The 25,666-nt window shown below is 39.2% G+C and overlaps 1 protein-coding gene across 1 annotated transcript in view; it reads left to right on the forward strand.

The window, feature by feature from the left end:
• Positions 1-25,666, forward strand: part of CBL (Cbl proto-oncogene) — a 50,776-nt gene that overhangs the window by 13,177 nt on the left and 11,933 nt on the right. The window contains exons 2-9 of the mRNA XM_054222986.1: positions 1,261-1,508; positions 17,756-17,902; positions 19,134-19,290; positions 20,840-20,961; positions 21,980-22,117; positions 22,933-23,020; positions 23,564-23,695; positions 24,074-24,277. Coding sequence (XP_054078961.1) covers positions 1,261-1,508; positions 17,756-17,902; positions 19,134-19,290; positions 20,840-20,961; positions 21,980-22,117; positions 22,933-23,020; positions 23,564-23,695; positions 24,074-24,277 — 1,236 coding nt within the window. The remainder of the gene's footprint in view (positions 1-1,260; positions 1,509-17,755; positions 17,903-19,133; positions 19,291-20,839; positions 20,962-21,979; positions 22,118-22,932; positions 23,021-23,563; positions 23,696-24,073; positions 24,278-25,666) is intronic.

Consider the following 25,666-nt stretch of genomic DNA (forward strand, 5'->3'; position numbering starts at 1 on the left):
ATGTAAGCTCTATGTTCCTGTAGGTTAAAGACCTATATTAAGCTCAGTTTGCATCCCGAGTTGTTTGTGTACAGATACAACTGTTGTATTGCCTGTGAGTTCTGAACAGGAATATTCTACTTGTAGTTAAGGCACAAGTAACATAATGGAAAAGTAAGCACCTAAAATTATTTTATTGATGATCCAATAAATTCACTGTAGATAGCAAAAATTTGGGTTGATAGACTCAAGCTCTTAGCTTTGAGAATATGTGATTTTGCTGCTAAAAAAAAAAATAGAGAACATATGGCTTGGAAGGAAGAAAAATGAGTTTTTTAGTTGTATACCAAGCAGAAGACAGGTTGAGGTAATCTAATAACTCTTTAATCTAATTACTAGTATCACTGTGGATGTGTTTTTATTAAAAAAAGGCAAAAAAAAAACCAAACAAAAAAGAAACCCTCAGCAATTATTGTGAAGAATCTAGTTTTGCTATGAGATTCATCTAACAGAATTTAGAAGCAAAATTGATGCATAAGTCAGGACACAAGTTCTTGGGAGCTAAACTTTTACCCAGACTCCTCATACCATATCTATTATGCTACAGCTTATTTCTCATTCTTGCACAGAAAAATTCCTCTGCATTCATTCTTTCTTGGTGGTTGTCATTATTCATAAAAGCTGTTGTTCCTCTTAGTCCTTGTATGTATTCAAGGAGGAAGAAAAGGAGATTCTTCTAGCACTGTTGCCTTCCAAAGACTTTCACTTTGGGAACACTTACTGGCATCAGTGATATCTGTAGCAGTGGAGCTTCCTCTGTGGGTACATTTGTCCCGAAAATATGAATCGGTGTGAAAAGTCGCTTTTGCAGCCAAAATCAGGGCAGATAGACAGGTAAAGTTCTGCCTTTGGGCATGTTCAGAGTCTGAAATGTGGCAGGAAGTACTAGACACGTGTATGGTAAGTTACATCCTTGCTGTTTACAAACTCCAATTGAATTTTCTTGAATTTCATTTTTGAAAATGCTCTTGGCAGTGAAATGCAACCTAATGAAATATAATCACATGTATGTTGGGAGTTTTGTCAGTCCATGTGCACTTTGTCCATAAACTCAATTCTTTTATGGTAGCTGGGCTCCCTATCTGGACTTGAGCAACAGGTGTGGTTTGTTGAGAGGGAGTGTTTCAGTGTACTGTCTTTGTAAGTAATGCTGAATTGTGTAACTAATCATGACTTGCTATTTTTAAGTTTTCAAAATGGTATTTTCTTCATTAACCGTAGGTGGTGCGTTTGTGTCAGAACCCAAAATTGGCTTTGAAGAATAGCCCGCCCTATATCCTAGATCTGCTGCCTGATACCTACCAGCATCTACGAACCATCCTCTCACGCTACGAGGGGAAGATGGAGACCCTAGGAGAAAATGAGTATTTCCGGGTGTTCATGGAGAACTTGATGAAGAAAACCAAGCAGACCATCAGCCTCTTCAAGGAAGGGAAGGAGAGGATGTATGAAGAGAACTCTCAGCCTAGGTAACGTGTAGGAATGTTTTCAAATCTTTGATATAAATTTGCTTTAGTGAATAAGAGCTTGAACAAATGTCTGCTGGTTGCTACATTATCTGTACATGAAAACAGACTTTGAAGAGATATAAGTCTAAGTGTAGAGTTTTAAGTAAACTATACTTGGGTATATTGAAATCTGAGAGTGGAGTAAGTGTTCAGAGCCTATATAGCCTTAGTTGTTGTGTAGTTCAGGTGTGCTAGGTTAATATAAACAGTGAAGTCTGCTATGAAAAGGTTTTGCAGTCCTAGGCAAAGAGCATAGAGTCCTGGCAAAGAGCAAGTCCAAGGCATAGAGAATGCCTTGTGAGAGATGATGATAAGGTTCATGATGATCTTTCTGGCAATTTTAGGAGACAGTAGAATATTTTGTTACATAGGGAAAGAGTCATCCAGACTAAAACTTGCTGTAATTAGTGTTTAGGTTTTACAGAACTTCTCATTTTTCTGGAAGCAGAAACTCTGGTATTTCCAGAGGTGGGTGGGGAAGTAACCTTGCTTTGTGGCAATAAAACATCTTACTAAAACCCCATAACTTTCATACATTGGAAGCTTCATATTTAAGGTAGATCAGGGTCCCACACTTGTGAACTTCTCTTTCATTTTGTTCAGAAGGCATAGCTGAGATCAAGGGACATCTTCAAGGTGAACAGCACTTACTAGGGATAGGTGGAGGTAGAAACTGCAATTGTATCTGAATATAAGGCTCTCTTGAACAAAAGAGCATGAATTTGATGAGCACTGTAATGTACTTGAAAAGGTGTTGCTTTCTTTCATCCAGCTTTAAGGAAAGGAGAGCCAAGTTGATTTAAGAGTAGAATAAAGCTCTGGAAAAGGTTAATCTTTCATATTTGTCTAACTGTTGGCAGCAGGCCTAATGGACAGAGATGTACAAAGCATACAGTTGTAACTTTAAACTTATTTCAGGATTTTGGAGTAGGTGCTGAATTAAAAAAAAAAAGTGGAAAAAAATGAAAGCCACCCAATGGCTGAATATATTGCTCTAGGGAGAATATTGGAGGGGTGGAGTGGAGAAGTGCTGGCACATGTTTCTGGTATAGTGAACTCCATGTAGCATATTCTATAATACTGAACTCCAACAGAAGACTGATAATGGCTCCAGAAAGCATTGTTAATACAGTTTTATTTTTCATTGACGGTGTTGAAGAATTAAGAAATGGAAGTTTTTCTGTATTGTTTAGCATCATGTCTTTGAGATTATAACAGAAACTTAGAGGAACTCTCAGAGTTTGTTTGAGACAGGGTTTGGGGAGTGTAAATATGTCATCTTCACGTGGTATACTTCCTTATTTTAAAAGTTTAGTTATCTGTATGAGGCCTTCAGGAATTGGGTTCAATGTAACGTGCGAACTCAAAAGTTAGATGTTACGTGATCTGCTTGCCCTGCTTCCCCTGGCTTTGGGAGACTGTGGTTAGTAGGCTTGTTGCAGGTGAGAAATGGGTTTTGGAAGATGGTGCTAGCTGGAATTTTCAAAAAGCGTTATCGAAGATAATGGATACAGCAAATACGGGGAGAAAAGAGTTCATTAGCCTGGCACGTTTTGTGGATGAGATGATATTTAATGGAAAATTGCATTTTATTTTTAGTCTTCACTCGGATCAAAATGAGCCACAGTATGTAAAGCATTTTTTACTGTGAATAAATTGATTAGACTGATTAAAATTAATCTCTGGGTCTTCTGCTAGAACTGGTCATCTTCTCGTATCTTCCTTTGAGATATTAACAACACAGATTATCATTCAAGACTGTAAGTGATTTTTTTTTTTTCCACAGTGCAGTGGGTAGCATTTGTCTTGAAAATGGTTTTGTTTATTGCTCCCATGTCATATAGTTGATGTTCTTTTCTAGAACACTTGCTTTTTGCCTCCAGAAGTAGGCTAAAAGGGTATATGAAACTATTTAGAATTCATTTGTGATATTTGTTCTGATCAACTGTGTGTGTATTGTGATCTCTCCATCATTAAGTATGGAACATCTGATGAGTAAATGATAGATAGCTACGTCAATAATAAGTCCAACATCTCGCCTCCAGTCCCTTGTTTTTCAGAGAGAAGCAAAGAGAAATAATTCCAGAGAGTTAATCATCCTAGTCAGTTTGTAGTCAAACTAATTGACAAAAAGGGGCGGAGGAAAACACAAATCAATAGATCTGAACTTCAGAAACAGGATTCCAGTAGAGGCTTGCTTTCTCACAGAGGCGATGGGAGTCTTTGGGGAATTGCTAATTGTACCATTTATGAATAAACAGCTTAGCAGGGAAGCAACTGTGGTGAGATTTGTAAACAAGTGTAAAAGCAGAATCACATCCTGGCTAATCTCATTACATCTTCCTTAGCTTTTCACTCAGACCAGGAAGAAGCGTTACTGTTTTGCCATAAAGGGGAAATACCAGGCACCCTTTTCCTGAAGGTGCTGGTAGTGAGCATGGTAACTTTCTTAATTCTCAAATTTGTTTAGAGTAGTCAGTGCATATAATTTGTATATCTGCAAGAGATATCTGCACAAAGAATGGCACTTTTGGTTCAGCGACGGATTCTCTTAAATGCTGCGCATCCAGTGTCAGACTTCATGATTGTGTGAGCTTTTGGAACCTGAACACCTAAAGAGCTATTTATTTCATCTGAAATTTAGGTAAATGAATTTTTGCTATAAGTTCACCTTTAGATTTAAAATGTATATAATAATTTAAGGTGAATAAACTTAAAAGATTTTTCTCACCTTATTAGGAGTTGAAGAAAAATATTAATTTATTTTATTTTGTAAGAATTAATGAATTCAGGTATTCAAAGTGGGAGGGAAGCTTTCTGGAAGATTGTCAGCAGCCTGTGAAGCAAACAAATATGACCTGAATCTGGTATTCACTGGAAATGTACTTGTGGCAATGTGTGTATATATAAAAAATTCTGGTTTGCTTTTGATCTCATGCAAGTTTACAGCTAATGCCTTTAAAAATCTAATCTGCTTTACTGAATAATCGTTTTGTCTGACTTTTTCTGACTTTTTTCCTCTTGTCCTTGAAGCTTCTTTCTTCCTGTCTTCCAGATTTAGCATTAATTTTGTTTCCTGTTACGTATGCTTTTATTTTCCTCCCCCAAATATCTCTTGATTTAGAGCAAATGCACTATTTTTCCGTTTGCATAACGAGTGTGAAAGCTGTGCAGGTGTTTGCTATTAGCAAACAGACCAGTCATTAGAAATGACTGAAATCTCTTAGATCGTAGGATCAAAATTATCTTGATCGCTTGAACCTTCTGTTTTTATTATTTCTAAATTGCTCTTTGTGTATTTCCTCTCAAGCTTTTTAGAGACTCGCCAGTGTGATGCTCCAAGGTGGATTGAGGCAGAATTGGAGCACAGCTGCGGAGAGCACCATGTCTTGTAGCTGCTTGTGCTGCTTTGAGAGCTCGTAATAGCTGCAAGATGTGTGTCATGTAGTGTTGAGTGGTTTGGTACACTGTGTTGTGTATATGTTTAGAGTAGGCTGTGTGGGAGTATAATATGGATGCTATTTGCCACTTGCTGTAAGGCAGGCAGTTTAAAATCCAGTAGTAGAAAATAAGATTGCAATTGCATATTGAATGTTTAAAGGTGTGTATGTAAAGAGAACACAAGCCTTGGTGTATTCTCTGCCTTTCAAACTACAGTGGAGGAGCGGAGCTGCTGAGAACAGGGTTAGAAAAGACTAGTGTTAACACTCACTGTGCTTGCGGATGTGGGTGAGTGTGTGTTCCTTCAGTTTTAAACTAGTTGCACTCATAGAGTTGTTAAAAGGGAATGCAGCTCTCCTATGTCATACCTTAACCATCAGCGTGCTGAAAGCATCCTCCTGTTGTGGCTAACACCACAGTTAGCCTCACGTCCAATGCTATGAATGCTCAATGGCTTCCTTTCTTTTCTTAGGACTGTAATGGTTTTTTTGTCTCTAACTCTGTGGTTTTGATGTATAGTCATTCAGCTGAAATTGTTACTCTTGCATAAACTCATACTGCGATTTTTGTGAAGAGAACTCATTTTATTAGAAGAGCTTTAAAGATGCTATTTAAATTCTGCTTTAGCTTGTTTCCATATCTGTTTAAAAACTAATGCTCTTGAGAGTGCTTTTAAAGCTATGCATGCACTTACTAACTAATAAGTACGTGCATTAACTTCTAGTTACTGTTTAAAGACTGAGTCTTAGCAACTAGATCGCATTCTACTTCGTGACTTTTGAGTAGGTGTGCGTTTTTTAGTGGGTTTTTTAGTGGAGATACTATATTGCTCCTCCGAGTTTTGACAGCTTAGGAGCTTATTTGTCTCTTAAAACAAACTATGTATTGGCGGATCTGGTAAAATAAAATGGTAACCTCTGCAGGCTTTGATATTGGAATCAAATAGTATTTCAAGAGTTAATCATTCTGGGTATTTTGTTATATGCTTGCAGTAAGCTAAAGGTAAGTCATTTGATAATTGGTTGGCTGTGCTGCAGTAATTAGCAGGTATTCTTGAGGCTATACACATTTCCAAAGCTGTTGGTTCCTATTCTTTATAGGTCCACTGTGCTTTCTAATGCAAAAGGTTTTTTAAGACTTGTCACTTGAAGTTTTAAAAACAAAACAAAAAACCCACTCAAAGGTGAAGTTTGTAGCCTATATAGCTGAAACAGTGCAATAAAAGAAATTATGTAGAGGGTAATTAGCAGATCTATATGCAAAGGAGAAACATACACCTGTTTTGCACAGAGTAGCTTGCCATGCTGCCTACAGCGGTAAACATGTGACTTCTCTGACCCTGTAAACATTGTGCATTTCTTAAGTTTACTTTTTAACTAGTGGTTACAAAAACTGGTTAAACATACATACTATTTTTCCTGCAACGTGATGGTTCCATTGATTGATAGTGCTGTTAATGCTAATGCCACAACTACTCTGAACATGCTGAAGTTAGCTAAGCTCTTGATTACAGTTTAATTTAGAGACCCAGTGGTTATGTTGGAGTATTTTTTGTTTCTGTTGCAGAAAGCTTTTACTTCTCCAGACCCCTTACTTGCACAGAGGAGCTGTCAGTTGTCAGTTTTCCTCACTGCATAAATTACTCATTGCAGCAGCTTTTTTGCAGTTGTGTAAATAAATTATACTTCACATGGCAGAACAGAAAAATAGCTTGCTGATCAGCAAGCTAGGGATAGGAATTGTCTGTTACTTGGGAAAGGATGAATTAGGCTGAAGAGTCCATTTTTCATGAATGAGTCAAATTTACTGCTTCTGTTAAAACAGTCTTTTATGAGAGAAAATTCAGAAAATTTGTTTTCTAAATAAAATCAGACAGCTGCAAATGTTTCCATGTGAGAATGAAGTTATGCAAGCTGGAGTTAGGTGAAAGGCTGAGGAGAAGTAATCAATTATTTGGGATGTAGACCGGATGTTCAGGAAATAGCACAAGTTATTTTACTAGTTCAGCTTGCATACTTTGGAAACAAACTGTTAACAAACACAGTTAACAAAACTAACATATCTGTAGAGGAGAAAATGGGGCTAGGCAGGGAATATCATAAACCTTTTCATATTACACGGAGTTGCAAAAAAGGTTTGGGAAGCTAATCCATATTTAACTGTTGTCTTTCTGACAATAGCCTTATGGGATGCTGGCTCAGCAGGATTTCACATTCTTTTACAGCTCCAAGGTAAAGACTTTCTAATTTACACAGGAAAAAGCTACCAGTATTTAATGTTTAATGGAAATGGCCATGCATATCTCTAAAGGGGAAGGAAATGCATGAAGAATGACTTGGGGAAAAAAAAATTAGATTTTAAAGAGGAAAAAGTTGGAAAACACTTGTGCTAAGCCATGAACCAGAAAAGCCCTCTTGGGGGAAGGGGGGTTAGTGCTCTAATCTCATATTTTAGAGTGGTTGCACACACTCCTGTCCAGTGAAAAAGACATAGTATAGAATGTGGAACTCAAATGGTGCATGGTTTGTGTGAGTCCTCCTTCTGTCACTTCCTTCTAATACAGCTAACACTCTTTTTTTTTTTTTTTTGACAAAACCCACTAGTGTGAAGTCTACATCTGCATTTAAATTAGAACATCTTAAAGAAAAGAACAGGCTCCAAAGCTCCTCACAAGAAAGGTTTCTTTGCCAGGCTCCAGCATATGAACACTAACTAACTGCTTATTACCCAAGAAGAAATTCATTATCATTTAAATGTTGTTGGAGAGAGGAATGTGAATTATTTCTCTTTAATTTGGCTTTAAATTGTTAGTTTAGGTGATAGCTGTGGAACTTAAATAACACTTCGCATAATTGGCATAAGCTTGCACTTATTTTAGTTTTCTTTCTGTCAAAAATGGGATCACTGTCTTGAAAATAAGCTTATGGGCAAATTTAAGCTTTCAGATTATTACATAGTAAGGAAGTAAGATTTTTATTCTTCTTTGCTCTCAGAATCTATAAAATTGTAGAGTTTTATGGAAGATTAAGTCTGTGGACTTGGTATTGTAGATGGAAGTGCAAGTGTGTTATTTAGTTTGTAGTAATTATCTTTTGAAACGTGGATAGATTTCTCAACACTGTCAAAAATGTGTTACTACTACGTGGCAACTGTATTGTGTTTCTTGGGTGCTTGGCTTGTGTATTAAGGGCCAAGATGCCATGTTTTGGATTTCTGTTGATTTGAAGAAGTCTGAAGTCATGGCCCTTTCAGCCAGAAAACAAATTGTGTTTTGGTGTGTGAAAGATTTTGTGAACTATAAGATAGTGTTGGAAAAAAAACTCAGCTTGCTAGAAGGTACTGAGGAAAACTAGGCCAACTGCTTCCCAACGGTTTGAAGCAGTACCTTCTGTGGTGTTAGTTTGTGAACTTGCTGGCTTTGCCCTGTTTCCATCTCTGGAAGGTGGATCAGATGGCACTCAGTTATGTGCCAGCCACAGCTGGCTCAGGTAGTGTGACTTGCTGACTGCTAACCATCCTGTGGAAAGGACTGTAAAATTACTGTAGAGGATAAGTAGGTTACGGTAAATGAGGGGGGGGATCTGTTTCTAAATTTCTCAGCAGGACAGCTACAGGCTGTGCAAGTACTGCCATTAGCTGCAATCCTAGAGTCTGAAGCTTGGAAAGTAAATGTATGATGGAGTTGTATGTTGTACTGGAGTGTGTATGTTGCAAAATATCTCGGGTTTAGTATTTTGGCAGGATGGGAGTTGGGAGTGAAGCAATAGAGCTTACAGGTACTTCTGCCAAGGAAAGCCCAGTGGTGTTATGGTACTGTTTTGAGGCAGCTGAAAATCAGGTGTCAAATATTGAGTCTTCCTTGATTTGGAAACAGGGATTTTGTGCTTTGTTTTTCCCTTTAACTGAAGCAAATGGCCCCTGAAATATAAACTTTGACTGCAGTGCAGAGAGCTCAAATATAAGTATAATGAGTAGTGGAGTTCTGAGCAGTAAGTTTTGTTGTATTGACCCTTGAATCTGGTAAAAGAATTAATCTGTTACACAGGTGAGAGGTTGTCCTGTATCTTGTTAATTCTCTGAGGCCATGTTGAGCTCTTTAAAGTCCATTAATCATATCAAATGAATTATTCTCTTTAAAGTGCTTTCTGTAATATTTAAATCCAGAAAAAGAAATGGATTTTCACCCTCCTAACATTGAAAGAAGTCTAGCTTGTTAAAAATATAACGCAAGCATTTGTGCCTAGAATAATAAGTCCAGATCCTTCAAAGGCCAGTAGGCTGGTGCTTCTGGTCAGGACACTGGGCTGTGTTGTCCTTTCTGCTTCAGATCAGTCACATCCATTTGCATAATGATATAAACATGCCAAAGTTTTCTGGTCACTTGTGGCCTACAGTATATTTTGTGTGACACTTTAATTGTCATGCTCTACTCGCACAACTCAAGGTGTTTAAATATATATTATGTGAAAAGTGACAGGATTCAGAAGACTGTAAGGAAATAGAGTAATATTTCTGTCCTGTAATATCTAAAGCGCTGATAAAGGAGTTAGCCTATAGAATTTCTTGCTTCTTTAAAGCAACAATTGTTGCTATTTAAAAAAAAAAAAGTAGAATGGTAAGAAATACTGCATGCGGAGAATGCCTTTTGCTAGTTAAGTGTTACATTTTGGGCCTAGACATAATGGTAAAAAGGGGGGAGAGACAGAGTAGAGGGAAGCTTCACAGCAGTCGTAGCTGTTGTACGCAGATTTGTTGCAGATATTAAACAAAATAAGAGTCTAATGCAGTGGTTGCAGTCATTTCTGATTTGGTGTTGGGAGGGCTAGCTCAGGTGCAGTATCTTATGAATGTGGCAGTTTAGCTTCCAGATGCAGCTAGGTGTGTGTTCTGTGCATGAGCTGGCATGCTTAGCCAGACACGCTTGTGCCCATGGCATCCACTGCTGCAGAGTAGGCAATAGGGCTACTCTGCGTTCAGGTTATTCAAGCCTGCTGTTGAGAGCGTGTGATGGAACTAGGATTAGATCTAGAATGGACAGAAATATCTGGTCCTGTGGTTTGTGTTCCCCTACCCATTTTGCTGTTTTAGTAAGTGAAGTCTCGAAGTTGCAGAATTAACCATCTCTACAAAGAACGAAACAGTAAAGCCTGTAGTTCTTTAAATGAAAAAGTATGTTTGGAGCTGAACCTCCTATTAACCAGAGGTGATAAACATGTTCTGTGTTTCTCTTTTTCCAAAGGGTGCTGGGATGAGCTAGTCTACAAAATCAATGCAGCATTAGCTGATGCTGTAAAATTCTATAGTACAAGCAATTAATTTGCTGATTCCAAAACGTCTGCTTTGCTGCTAGTCTGCTATATTAGTTTTCCTGTGGAAGTACTGTAAATGTTACAGAGCAGTGGCCCAGCATAACTTTGTAAGGTGACTTCTGTTGAGCCAGTAATAGTTAAATGGAATTTCATTCACTTCCTGTGTTGCAAGTTTTGTTGAAAGTAGTTCCGCTGTTTCTATTTTTAAAGCTGATTACTGTGTGTAGAAGACTATGAAGCTGTCTCAGAGTTATAAAAAAGATATCTTGGGATGAACTCAAGCGTTTCCACTTACTGCTTATATGCATAGGCTAGAGTTCTATGTTAACATGAAGAGCACGCAGAAAAATTCTTGCTGGTGTGGTAGTAGGATATAAGGTACAGTTGTTCTTTCTGGAACCAGGCACAGCCACCTATCTGCTGAAATTGCGTCTGACTGCTCATGTCTGCTGCATCGTTCGTAACATCTGAAAAGCATGCCTTATATGATAACCTTGCAGCTTTGTGGTTTCTGAAAGGTGCATTTTACTTGTTGGAGACTCATTAAAAGAGCTGATTTTTTTAAAAAGTTTTTTGATTATTTTTTTAGCTCTTAAATCTTCAAAATACAAAATTGTTAGACGTAAAGTAGTTACAGGAAAAAATGTTTGGCTCCTTGCAGGACCCAAGAACTGTGTTTTTGGGGTGTGGTTTTTTTCTTAAGTACTGGATCTTGCGTTTACTTCTAGTGGATTCTAACCCTGTCACCTAAACATCATCTGGTGCCAAGTGTCTTAATTCCAAAGTAACCCTGGAAGTGAGAGGGTAGGAAACTTGTATTTCGTTAGTTACTATTTCTTGCAGTAGTACTTAGTAGGTGGATAGTATTCTGCAATAATGAGCATGTGATAAGGAATTAGAAATTCCCTAGCTGTAATTCTACCTTCCAGCACTTTCTCTTCTTCAGCTGCCTCACCTGTAAAATGAGGTAAAAAACATAGTGAGGTTTTTTGAAATTCTTCTGAATATGAGATATTAAATTTTCTGAGGCACAAAGTCCTGAAGGAAGTCTTATCCATCAGTAGGCTTTTGAGTTCTGATTTACAGAAAAGCAAGCATTAATTGCTCAACTAGTGAAATAATTAGGGTGTACTTGCAACTCTGCATGTCATAAACTTACATGGACAGTTACTGGAGACATAAGACGGTGGTACTACAGAAGCCAATTGGACTTGTGAGTTGTTTAAAAAAAATAAATACAAGTTTTCAGCAGTAGCAACGAATAAATAATAGTACAGTGATTAGTGTGTTTTCGCTCAGTTTAACTGAGCAATCATCTCATTTCCAAGCCACAAGTTTATAATTCTTTCAGCAAGTAAACAGAGAATTTCTGAAGAAAGGAGGCGGTGCATCTGAGTTGTCTTGGGTGAACATGTTAATTCTGCAATTCTGTGAGGACAGAAGCAATTAGAAACTGTCATCTGTTGTAGGAGCCTTCAGTCAATAAGTTTAGTGCTAAGGTGTCAGACACTCCCACATCTTGTGTAATGTTTTTCCCTTAATATTCCATTAGAATAAATAAGTACTTCTTAGAAAATGTTCTGTAGACATTACTCCAATGTACTGAGTGCATTTCTTGTGAGCTGCATTTTTGGGTCATGCCCCTTGAAACAGCCAAGCTGACATGTAGGCAGAGCCTTCTCTTGAGTTTTGAATAGGATGATTTTATAGTAACTTAGGTCCTCTGATTTGTATTCTTTTTACCCTCTTGAATCTTCATTCATTCACTGTTGCTGTGTAATTTTACACAGTCTGATACTGATTTTATGAAATAAAGCATTTTCTTGAAAGTGTGTTGAAATGAAGTCAGTTGAGTCATGTTCAGTTTAATTTTGTTTTGGGGATAAGGTGGAGGTGTGGCTCTGTTTGCCTTAGCTTCCCGTGAAGAATCTTTGTTAAGCACGGCCTATTCTTAGAGCGGCTGAACATTATTTGTGAAAACTCAGTGTTCACATGTGTAACTGAAGTCAGTGGGATTGCAAATACAAAAATCCCTATGAAAATTCAGTCCTATATAAGAAATGTGCACTTTCGTAGTTGGCTGTTTTGTGTTACTCTTAATTCCTCTGTACAGTCATGTTTGTAGCATGCTTTCAACTGAATGAGCTTTACAGACGTGACAGTATGTACATGTCAAATTATAGCATGTGAGAACAATATTGTGACTAAATCATCCAGTGGGGCAGTCTCCTTGCTATGTGTGAGGAACAAAATTATACTGTGTCAGTTGGTTAGCTGTAAGTAGTTGAGAGATATTGGAAGAAAATGAAAAAAATCTAGCTGGCAGTGGCAGAAATGGTAGTACTATATTAACATTGCCTTGAGGTGAGAAAAGTGTTTTAGTCATTTGTAACTTGAATGAATTTAACTAATCGTGTCAACATAGCTGAAAGAGGCAATGCTCTGATTAAAAGTGTCCTCTGCTGTTAATGGTTTTGCAAGACTGAGCCTGTATGGTGGAAAAACACTTTTGTCCAGCAAACAGGAAACTGGAAAAGAAAAATCTGCTACAGGTCTGGGGGAGGCAAGAGCACCAGAAACCCCAGCTGGGGCCCGGCCCGTGGAGGGGCTTCAGCGGGAGCTGTGGTGCAAATGGAAGTGCCTGCTCGACCTTCTGACTTCCGCTAAGATGTGTGGAGCAAAAACAGTCATGAAGCAGGAAGGAAGTAGCACAACCACAGCAGAGGGGGCACGGAGGAGGGAGGACGAAGAAACATGCCTGTTCAGCCTGCAGAGCTGCCGGCAGGCCCAGCCTTAGGGGACACTGGGTAACTGAAGAAACAGTCTTGCTTCATGCTGGCCTTTGTTCCCCAAAATGGTTGCTCAAGACCTGCATCTTTAGAGCCCTGTCAGTGACAAGGTAGTGCAATTTTACAGGAGAGTATGTACAGAATTACAGAGAGTATGTACTTCTTCAGTACAGAAGCTGAACAGGCTCTGGTGATGTTTCTGGGTTGTTAAAGAAACAGTTCTCTGTTAACATTGTGTGTGCAGAAGGAATAATGCCTCCATGCTAGAGCTGCAGATATTTCTTAGTAAAATATTTGGTTACTCTATAGGGTGGAAGAATATTTGGCTTTCTAAGCTTTCACTTTTTATGTATGTGTTTAATTCACTATCTAACAACAATAAACTGAATAGTCTCTATGTTTGTGTGAAAACACTTGCAGGAACATGAAATTCTACATAAACTGTAGCTGTTGCTCTGTCTCTCAACAGAAACATGCTGTAGTTTTTCGTTTGAAGCTGGTACAGGTGTTGCCTTCAGCTCAGTTGCAAACGGTGAGGAGAGCCAACTGATGTGGCCTGCGGTCCCTGGGTGACACTTTCAAAAGTGCTTATATGACAGACGTTTACATGCCACTGACTGTCAGCGGGCTTTAGGTGTTTAAGTCAGTGATTCCCAAACTGCAGTTGGCGTACCTCTGGTGTTTAGCTAAAAGTTTGAAAGAGGGCCATCGTGGTCTAAAAGAAAATGGAAGATTGATGGAGGTCTGACCAAAAATGTTTGGGAATCTCTGGTCTAAGTCATTTAAGTGTTCTTTGAAAATATTACCTTTTTTTCTGGAAGAACTCTTGCTTCTGTTTAGTTGAAACAATGGAGCTGAGGACAGTTGCTGATGTTACTAAAAATAAAATACAGTCTTAATCACTGAACTTTGATAGTCCAATAAAACATGTTCACTGTAATTGCAAGCATTTATTTGATCTGTATTAATTTACAGATGTGTAACTTGGCTTGTTAAAATAAAGGAGTGCACTCTTGAAAAAAATGTTTGTCCTTTTAGCACAGGATGGGTAACTAGTTGCTGTATGTAAAAGCTAGTTACTAACATAAAATGTTCTGTAATTTGCTCTTTATGTTTACTTCCTGTGTTTTTCCTGTTATTTATCTAAGATACATCTGAATATTTGTAAAATATGATGACCTTAAGAATGGAAAATGTTCAGGTATTAGGAACTTCTTTGTAAAGAGTCCCTCAGTGTGTGTGTAAAGAAGGAAAAAAAAAAAATCATTTGTTTATCCATCCTTATGCCTGTGGAAGTTCTTATTTCTCTTGCTGAAATGATGTGCTCAGCTGCATGCAAGCACTTCCTGTAACGCAGCTAAGGGAGAAGGCTCTTAGGCAGAAGTGGTACGCAACTGGACGCAGAAATACATCTTGACTTCTTGCAGTGTTAACTGTTGCTGTGTTTAAACTCTGTGCTTGATCACTTAGCTTCTTGTTTGAGGGTCAGATTGCACATGAATTCTGCATACTAACCCTTTAAGGAAAGGATTCAGAATTTAATTCTTATCAATTACTTCCGTGTTAGTGTAACAAAGTAATTAGCAGGTTTTGCTCCAGCCTCCATTTTTATGAACTCAGTAAAAACAAATAGCACCTCTTTTTTGCTTGAGTTGCAGATGGATTAAATGATTCACAATAGTGTGGTGTTTGCTTATTTTCCTTGCACTGCCATAAACTCTCATCTTTTCTGTGATTTTATGGAAGTGAGGACTTTCAGAAGACAGCTTCGGGAACAAGCTCTGCAGCTAGAACATCTGATTTGCATTTTTTCTAGTGTTTGTCAGCCAAAGGCATTGCAGGGACATGGTGGGAACCTGCCCTCAGGAGTGAGGGAGCTGGGGTGTGAGTTTACAGTTAAATCATCTCTGTGGCTGTGCCTTGGAATCTGAGCCTCCTCCTGGTACACTCAATGTTGCTTATCTGCTACTGGAAAAGGGGAATACACAACTTTGAATTACTTATACATTACACCAGGGTAGGGAGATGCACAATCAGATACTACTAGTAAGGTAACAGCCTGGTTTTGTACTGCTGCAGCTTCTTTGTGTATCCATACAGCTAGGTCCTGAGCCACTGATCTTCATAAATGTGATTGTGATCACATAGGAAGCCATTACTTTGCTGTTCTGATACAGCCTAGTTTTTCCTATGTGCAGTATCCTGTACAGTTTTGTGGGGGTTTTTTTAAGACATTCTTCCTAAAAGCAGAAGGTGAGAAATTGCAGTAGCGCTTCAAAGGTTTAACAGAAGTGCAAAAGCAAGGTGACTGGAAATTGTGATACAGTAGTAAGGCAAGCGGACTTTCTGACAGCCTCCCTCTGTGGTGGTCAGTTAACTGACAGAGAGTAGTGAACAATAAAGCTTTTCAGTTTGTGTTCATAGAATCAACCAACCACATTGTATAGCTGCTTTAAAATACAAACAGTTTGGATGTGTAACACATCCAGCACCTGGGTGGTTTTACTTACATTAATCTTGAGCACCTGTTGTTATTAGATGTGTATGAAATTGCAAAAAGCAGCATCTCTTGCTATAAAGCTGGCACCTTCTATAAACACTCTGAGCAGCTTTCGTTGCTAATTAAAATGTAGTTGAACAAATAAGAGAGGAGAACTACTGTCAAAGAAGACTTATAGTTTTGAGTCCTGTTATCTTCTGGTCTGCCTCGACTGTATCATATAAGCATGGAGAAAGGGTTCACTGAGTAAATGGTAGGATGTATGTCAAGCAAAGTAGGTCACGTCCAATTGAGTTTAGACTCTCTGAAAGTATGATATGGAGCTAGAAGACCTAAGCCCAAATGTCCAGGGAATTTTTTTCAGAAATGTTGGAGGCAGTTACCTGTCTCCTTTAGCTGGAGGTCAGTTCTGCAATCAGGCAGATCACCAGGATAAGTACTTCAACTAGGAATAGCATGTCTGAAGCAAGTGGTATCTGAAAAATGACCAAGATAAAGTAAATTGGAACCAATCCAACCAGAATACTAGAAATTGGTGAAAGGCTGAAACCTGGGGGGAGCATAGTTTGCTGCCAAGCACAACTGTCTTCAGGGAGATGGCACACTACAGTAGTAGTATACTTATTGAGAGAGCTTGGGAAACAAGGCATTAAGAAAATACTGTGTGACTGGGGATGCTTCTAGCCCCTCTCTAAATGATTCAGTATTTTGCAGTCTGCAAAATAACTTGTTGCTCAGTGTCTGAGCAGTGCCTTGGTGGTTGATGCAGTCTCCTGACCAGCTCCGGTCTGTTGGACATATCTTAGAAGTTATCCTTTCCCATGTGATACTAGTTCCTTCTTTTATCTTCAAGCATGTGACGTAGGGGTGAAAAAAAGCCTCTGGCCTAGAAATACCCCTGTCTGTGTTCAGGAACTCCATTTTCCTAGCATCTGGAGAATGTAATGGAGCCGAGGAGAAGAGTGTCATCCTTTATTTGGATAAAGGAATGAGAGAAAGAGGTGCCATTGGTGAATAGGTATTTTTTTTCCAACTACAAGTAGGAAGATGACCTCTCTAGTGTGTAATAGTGCTATTGTTTGACTCCTAAGTAGGAAGACTGTTATTTTGGTATTCCTGTACTGCTACAGGCAGTAATGCTTTAAGGTACCCAAGCTAGCTCTCTTTCTGCATAGCACAGTTACAACATAGAGCTTACTTCCTTAATGTAGTCTCTAAGACTACGTGGAGGGAAGAAGCAGTCCTGGGCTGCAGTTTGTTGCCAGTGTGGTGCCAATCCAATGCTAGTTTCTTGCGAAGCATGTAACCCAAAATGCTTCCAGTGATGCTGTGTCCTCTCTGCTAGGCGGTAGTCCTCCTGACATCTATTTCTGGAAATGCTTTGCACATCGACTAAATACAAAGCAGAGAATATCTCTTCTCATCTTCTCCCACTTTCCCTCTTCAGTTTAGGAAAGGGCGTACCCTGATGGACTAGAACACTGATGACACATGAATGTCATCAGGCAGAGAACAGACTTGGGGTACCAATTGGTAATTCAAATTGGATAATTACTCAACACAATATGGTTGAGCGCCCTGACCCTATGTAATTTATTAACGTTTTAGAAAAACTCTGCAGGTGTTTTGACCTTACCTTGTGATCTGGGCCTGTGATTATTGGTTGGATGTTCTCTGAGCAAATATACTGTGTTGGGACCCTCTGGAAACTTGGAAAGACATTCAGCTTACATGATCCAAGGCAGTAGTAGTTTAATGCGCTCTCATAAGGAATTTTCAGACGCAAGAGCAAAGGAGCCTGATGATGTTGTGGCTCCGATTATGCTGTTACTTCATAAGTAAGGTCTGAATATTGGGTTTGGATATTTTCTGTAAATGTGTTTCCTTGGGGCAGTTTGCCTTGGAAGTAACCTGCCCACCTCAAAGAGGTTATGCAAAGTTAGTCATTGTGGAAAATGTCTTGACAGACACAGGCCTTGCTGATAAGTACCATGTGATGGATGTGGTCTGAATGCCGGGTAAAGACTTGAAAGGTGGTCCCAAATAAGAGGAGTTTTCTAGGCTGGGATACTTCTTGAATTGCAGTAGATACTGTTTCTGTTTTGTTCAGAGTGCTAAGCCACATCTGTCTTTTCTAAAATAAATGTTTGTTTTTGCGGTCCTTTGTAGGCGTAACCTGACAAAGTTATCCCTGATATTCAGCCATATGCTGGCAGAGCTCAAAGGTATTTTCCCAAGCGGCCTTTTCCAGGGAGACACATTCCGGATCACCAAGGCAGATGCTGCAGAATTTTGGAGAAAGGCTTTTGGTGAAAAGTAAGTTTCAAACTGCTTAAAAATAGAGATGTAGGAAAACATTGCACACAGCACTGTGTATTTTTAAAAATTCTTTTTGCAGTTCAGAAAGGTCTTTGTCAGGTTAAAATGAATGATGAGAGAGACCTACTAGTCATTTGGTCCACTGTCAGGTGTGAGATACAGGATTATTCCTACATTATATTTCCCAGTTCTTTGTCCTGTCTTGTTTTAAATGTGTCAAGTGATGGGTCTTTCCCCATTTTTCCTAGGAGACTCTTGTACTGTCACAGAGTTTCCCTCGATTATTCAGCTTAAATTTTCCTCTCCTTAATTTAATTCCTTAACTTGTAATAAGCTCCATGAACTATGCAAAGTAATCTGCTTTCTTCTTACAAAGGTTACTATGCCCCTAATATTAGTTGTCCTTTAGCTGAGCCATTATATTAAATTCTTTTCATCTTCCCTTCAATTAGTCTTTCCAATCACTTAGTCACCTTTCTTCTGGCATCTCTGAACTTTTGTCGGTTTGCATAATGGCTTTGTTAAGATAGAATGAAGGAGAAAGCAAAGTGCAATGTATGTTTGCGTGCAGACTGTTGAAAAGTCATTTTAACTTTTGTATGTAATAAAACACTAACTAAATGAACTATAGAGCAATGTTTGATGATTAAAGTTAATGGAATTGGGTACTGCTTTCTAACTAAGGAAACTAAGATACTTCACGTAAAGAATGTAATAAGTAGCTGTCAGAACAAAAAGTAATAATATATTTACTCATGAATGACACAGTTGTCTAAAGCTAGACTTGTTCTTTCTGTATTATTTTTTTAAACTATCTAGACCTCTACTAAAAGATTTACTGTTAACTCCTCCTCTGCCAGCTGCAACATTATGAAATTCTTATCAAATGATGGTGTTGTATACAGACCAGAGTACATACAAGCATTGACATGATCGGACTGCAGAAAAAGAGAAAGGAGACAGCGGAACTGGACTTCAGATGCCAAAATTTTGCATATGCAGAGAAGATTGTCTGAAGTTCATTTGGCTGCTAATTTCCTGCAGCACCAAGAAATCCTGTGCTTGCATAGTATTGTAGTATATATATAATAGTATTAGCCTGTGGCTAAGTTTGATTTTCTTCTCTTCCCGTATCATGAAATGCATACTCACAAAAAAATGTGTAAGGCATGTATGCGGTGGTGGTCTTGAGACATATCACATTTACAGATGACTTGGTTTTCCCCAGGACTATTGTTCCTTGGAAAAGCTTCCGTCAGGCCTTGCATGAAGTGCATCCCATCAGTTCAGGGCTGGAGGCCATGGCCCTGAAGTCAACGATTGACTTGACGTGCAATGACTACATTTCAGTATTTGAATTTGATATCTTCACACGACTTTTTCAGGTAAGAATTGAAGAATGTGAATCAACTGAAATGTGTCTCTGTGCTTCAGGTTAGACACTTTTCCCAGGACAAACTATATTTTACGCACTAGAATGGCATTATTTATGCTGTAAAGGATTTGATCATCTTGCCCTTCATCCCCTAAACAGTTCTAGTAATACTTAGGACCCTATATTGTAGTGAAAGTGTGTGATACTTCTGGTCGTAGAAGAAAAAACTGTCTAAATATATACTGCAACTGTAAGGCACATTCAGTATCCTCCCATGAATCAATTTTTTCCTTTCAAAGGTCACTTTTAGACTGAAGTTCTGACACAACTTCTGTAAGGCAGGAAATGTGAAGCTTAGTTTATCAGCCTGTCTTTCCTTGTCCTTTACTTTCTTGTCAGATTTATTTTCCAGGGGGTGGGTGTTAAGGATGGAACACAAGCATGGAAATTTGGGCTTCCTAGCTAATGTGGCTGGGAACATCCTGAACATCCTGACACAGCCAGGATGTTGTGGACATGTCTGTGTTCTGTGCACAAGAAATATCTATATTACTGAAGTGATATTAACAGTAGGTAAAATTCTAACCCACAGTCCTTAATAGTGCTAAACTCAAAAACACAGCTTCTGATGGTGCAATTGGGTATTTACAAGAACAAACACTTACTTCTTTGGCTCTGACTTGCCTTTTCCCATGTGATAGGGTGGGTTGTAATTAAGATATGTCTAGATGAAAAATTCCCATGTTCGGTGTTGCAATGTAGCTGATCTCATTCAGTACTTTTTCCAACCATAGTACATAAAGGGCAAGTTAAGAGTTGCTGCGATTTCCAAGAGATGCAAAGTTCTTAGGGAGAGCTAATATCTTCTTTTAGACAAGCTGAGAAATTTGGAAAAATTGGCTGCGATTTAGACACTCAAGCCCTTCTCAGGATTGAGAGCTTTCAAAGGGTTGTTATGACTTTTTATGCATCATTTTCAGGAATATTTAGCATGTATGTGCTGGTTTATTTATTCAAATATTAGACTAGCCAGTAATCTTTGCCACACCCAAGTGAGGTTAGGTGGTTAAGGAATAGTCACAAGCATCTTACATACAGTGAAACTGAGACAGAGAGGGGAGGTCGCTTTCCTGAGGCTATATAGGAAGTCAGCGTTAGAGATCAGACTAGTTGTGGTTTCTGGTCCTGTGCGTAATCTTTTTAATCTCCTGTCTTTATCCCTGTTTTAGGAATGAGTCATTTTCTCTGCAGAAGCAGCACAAATTGGTAGCTATTCTTGAGCTGTCTTTTTGTGACCTTAGTGACTTCTCCCTTGGTATTTATTAAAGGAGTTTTGATTAAGGTCTGTCTTAGGTGATGTTTTTATCATCGACAAGAGAGAAACTCAAATGCTAAGGCTCCTGCATGAGAATGTAGGTTTTAGTTCCTCTACTGGATTTGTGGTGGGATAAGAGACCTGTGTCTTTACTCAGGAACTGATCCCTTTGATTAAGGAATATTTGTATGTGTGATATCTCGTAGAAGTGCTTGGTTAATGTATTTCTTTGTTGTTTCTCTAGCCATGGTCCTCTTTGCTCAGGAACTGGAATAGCCTAGCGGTGACTCATCCTGGTTATATGGCATTCCTAACGTATGATGAGGTGAAAGCCCGGCTTCAGAAATTCATTCACAAACCTGGCAGGTTAGTGCTTGGCAGCAGTGGCTTTTTTGATCGTTCTTGCTAACGTTGCTGATTACTGCACTGCACTGACTGAGGAGATTTGGTTTATTTTATCTTTGTCCTCCTTCCTCAGAAGTTTAAACTGTGCAAAAACTCTAGCTTGCCCTGTATTTGGAAATTATCCTCCATGTGGTGGCTTACCTCCTGTCCACCCCCACAATTGTCACAACAGCTCCCTCAGGCATGAGCAGAACACAGAGGCAGACACTGCCAGAGTGAGCCTAAACAGTGGGCTGTTTAGGACCGTGAATAAGGGAATGTATCTATAGGTCCCTTAACTTTCTGGTGTACATGCATAAAACCAGGAGAGCTGAGGGGATTGCAGCCCCCAGAAGCAGTGTGTATGTTTGAAGCAAACTTCAGACAGACAAGGCAGCTGGCCAGCATTTGTGCTGGCAGAAAGCAGCACGGTAGGCAGAGTAGGCTGCAAGGTAATGTTGCAGACTGGGTGGACTTCAGAAGGTGTTGAGGGCGACACATGCTTCTGCAGGGGTTGTGGACCTGAGCAGTTTTGGGTTACCTAATGTCCTGGGTAGAATTTGGCCCAATACAACATGGCTAATGGGTTTCTCTTTATGCAGGAAGGACCAAGTGTCAATTTCTGGAGGTTGCTACTGTACTGTTAGTTCTGTGCTGATTTTAAAAATGGAAACCTTGTGTAGTCTGTTTGTTGGTTTTGTTGATTTTTTTAAGGTTAATTTGAAACAAATGATTTTAACTTTTCTTGCTCCGGATTCTGGGTTTAATTTCACCTGGAGGCCAGTGCTTGGATGCTTTTCTCACTTTGTATCAGATTGTAAATTCTCCTTTGATCTGCCCGGGGGTAAATTGAGGAAAGCCAGTATAAATCATCAAGTTATTCCTACTAGTTTTTGTTTGCTGTGTTGAGATAGCCAGACAAAGACTGCCTACTTGACGTTTAATCTTTTCTGTCTGTTACAGTCCAAACTGAAGTTTCTTTTCCTTTGTGTGTTTTTAGTTATATTTTCCGATTGAGTTGTACACGACTCGGTCAGTGGGCCATCGGCTATGTCACTGCAGATGGGAACATTCTTCAGACAATCCCCCACAACAAACCTCTTTTTCAAGCACTGATTGATGGCTTCAGGGAAGGCTTGTAAGTAACTTTATCAAAATTAAGTTTTTTTGCCCTTTTGCCCTCTTTCACTGTGAGTTTGTTTTAGAAATCTTAATCCTGAGGTGAGGTCTCAAAGTCAGTTGAATGGTAAAACGTACCCTCTGAGTTCATCACACATTATCTGCTTCCCAGGAGAGCCAGCATGTTGTAGAGGTCAAAGAATCACTATTGACATCACTGAGCCCCTTTTGGACATGTCTCAGCTCTTCCTTTTTATTTAGACCTTGATTCAGCAAAACCGTTCAATTATGTGAATAGTGCCATTGATGTCAGTGGAAAAATTCATATACTGAACTGTTTTGGACCTCGAGAATACTCAGACAGCTATCTTTTGCACTGGAGAGCCGTACTGTCCTTTGCAATAGCAGACGATAAGTGTGCGTCAGTGTTTCCCTTGTCATAGATTCTTTTCCAGTCGAGTCCTTAATTTGAGCCACTGCAAGTGATATTATGGCATCAGTTTTCTTACTCTGGATATTACAGGTTCACTATAGGATGATTTAAGAGTAGTAATCCAGGACCACATATGACATCCTGTTTAAAATAAAAATTGCCGCCAGGAAGGAAGACAAGCTTCTTATTTTTAAGAATGACATGTTTAGGTTTTGTCCAATAGGAAGATTCTTCCAAAACTTCTTTTGAATTTAAATACCTTGAATTCCCACCCTTCTTCAGCCTCATTCTTTCTTTCCTCCACCATCCCCCAAAGAACCTTGTGTGTGTGTTTGTGTACATCTGTATATGAATAGATATAAACAGATATCTTTTTTTTTTTTCCCTGCGACTGCTTACAGTTATTTATTTCCTGATGGCCGGAATCAGAATCCTGACTTGACTGGCCTGTGTGAGCCCACACCTCAGGACCACATTAAAGTTACCCAGGTGAGCAAAGCATTCTATCTCATCAAACTTGCTTGCTTTCTTCCTAATTTCTAGCCTCCTTAGCTGTTTATACAATTCTGTCATACTTGGTATCCCCAAGGCTTGTTTTTAAGGCTGATGTATTGTATTTTACAGGAGTTACAGAAATCTTTGAATGGTAGGAATGGGTAGAGGGAATTGCAAAGGTTAGGTAAAGCTTTACCTGAGCTAACAGATTTCAAGATTTTTTTTCAAAATGTTCTGCCAGATACGCATTCTTTTGTGCCATCCAGCATATCTTGAGCCCTGCTTTCCTAGACTGTTCTTGGGACACCTAAATAAAAATCTAGGATAACTTGAAGCCCACTTTTTTTCAGAGCTTGACAGATGTATCTAATACATAAATTATAGTGAAGTCTTTGCAGACTTCTTTTCTCCTTTGCAATGTGTTCTTATGTTTGGAAATTTTTTTTCCTGTGAATCTTGTGTTGGGTTTCTTGTAGCTATGGCTTTTCATGATTGTTATTTTACAGTATCAACCATGTCTGTCTGTCTTTCCCCAAGGAACAATATGAATTGTATTGCGAAATGGGCTCCACATTTCAGCTGTGTAAAATATGTGCTGAAAACGACAAGGATGTGAAGATTGAACCATGCGGCCACCTGATGTGCACGTCCTGTCTCACTGCATGGCAGGTGAAACATTACCTCTTGTTCATCTCTCTGAGTGAAGCTAGTTGCTTTTTTACAGAAGCGGTACATTCTCTCCTCAAAACTGTTCAGTTTCCTTCAGGTATGGAGATGATATAGCATAACTGAGGACATAAGCTCATAGTTCAGTAATATCAGTGCCAGCTTCACCAGCTCAGGGAGAAACTGGTTAGATGCCTAATCTCTTAATCTAGGAATAGGCAAGAAGTGTGAGGACTTGCTAAAAGGCTGGGTTTGTACTTCAGAGGGAAAATACTCCCCATAATTGTAGCACAGTTTGCCTTTGTGTCTTTGTATATTACCTGTGTGTTTCATTTCTGTATCATAGTGGCTGTTGTAACGTATCTCTTCTCTTCCCTGAAGGAATCAGAAGGCCAGGGTTGTCCTTTTTGCCGCTGTGAAATCAAAGGCACGGAGCCAATTGTAGTAGACCCATTTGACCCCAGAGGAGGAGGAGGATTATCACGGCAAGGGGCAGAAGGAACTCCATCACCCAATTATGACGATGATGATGATGACAGAGCTGATGATTCCCTCTTCATGATGAAAGAGCTCGCTGGTACCAAAGTAAGGTCACCAGAGCGTGTGCTAGTAGATGTGGCAGTATGTACAAAGACTGCATGTTCTCCATCCGTTTTCTGTGGTCTTAGTGATTTGTGCGTGTGAGGGTTGTCAGGCCTTATAACAGGAAAGATTTACTCACTATGGAAAACAGGGATTTACGTTCACTTTTGCCTGTTCAGTTTACACTGTCAGTTCTATTAAGCAATGGTGATCACACTTCGAAATCTTTGATCTTTTGTGGGTTGTCTTGAGAGAGTCCTTGGAGGGTGAAAAGTCTGGCTTGACCTATTGGAACGTAAGGTCTAAGTTTATAACATTTCTCTGTGTGCTTAGCAACGCTGCTTTTGATTTATTAGCCATAGTTCACTCATATCAGCAAAAATTCATCCATCTTCCCCAGTGATGTATACAGTCTTCCAAAGGTCCTGATGACTAACTGGGTAGAGGGCAGGCTGTTATGCTGAGGAAGTCAGTTCGACTGTCATCTTCTTATACGGTGTCTGATAAATTTGTATAATAAAGGTGTGATAACTCTCTGCCATTCGTGGTATTTCCTGCCAGGAGATGTTTACAAGACAGGCATTCTTTATAGCTCCTTGCCTGTTTTTTTCTAAAAGCTCATTGCTGCTCTTGCACATCTGCACTTAGCATTGTCTTACTGCATAGGGAAGTGGATTTGGATTTGGCTAATTTTTAATAGTTGAATTTACTAAAATAAGCTGCCTTTTCTGATCAGGAAGAATCCTCTACACTGGTTTACCTATGGTCATATTTCTCTTTGGTTTCCCCTCTGTGAAGTAGCGTACTAAACAGTAAACCATTTTCCTGGAGGTAGTTTTCGTACACATAGCTTGGAGAAGCAAAGCAGTTTTCTCTGTGTGACATCCTGGGGAGGTTTGCAGTAGGCTAGTACTCTTTGGCATTAGTGAGTTCAAACCTGTGTAAAGCTTTTCAAAGTTAGAAAGCACTAGCCTTGCTTGTAAAATAAACTTTATGAAAAAGAGAAGAACAGGCACTGGTCTGATTTGTTAGGTGGACAAACAACTTTCCAGGGACAAAAATGGAGGGTTTGGTGCGCACTAGTGATTGCTGCAACAGCCATGATACTGTAGTCAAGGTAGTTTGCGCAGTGGTGCCTGCAGTGATCAGTCGGTTTTGCAGCAGATATGCCCTCTTGTGTCGAAAAGAAAAGAAGCTTGCTCCTGCCCAGTAAGGCAGGTTTGTTGCTCTAGCAAAACAGCTTGTCTTTTATTGTGCCATTGCTAAGTGTGCATTTTTAGTTGTATGCCACAGCTAACCCCATTGGTGATCTTCAAGGCTTGATGCAAGTCAAATGCTGTTGTGCTGTGAAAGTGCCCTCATTTACTGGTGTATGGTTGTTACTAATGTAGT

Source organism: Rissa tridactyla, chromosome 17, assembly GCF_028500815.1.
Source record: "Rissa tridactyla isolate bRisTri1 chromosome 17, bRisTri1.patW.cur.20221130, whole genome shotgun sequence".
Taxonomy (NCBI): domain Eukaryota; kingdom Metazoa; phylum Chordata; class Aves; order Charadriiformes; family Laridae; genus Rissa; species Rissa tridactyla.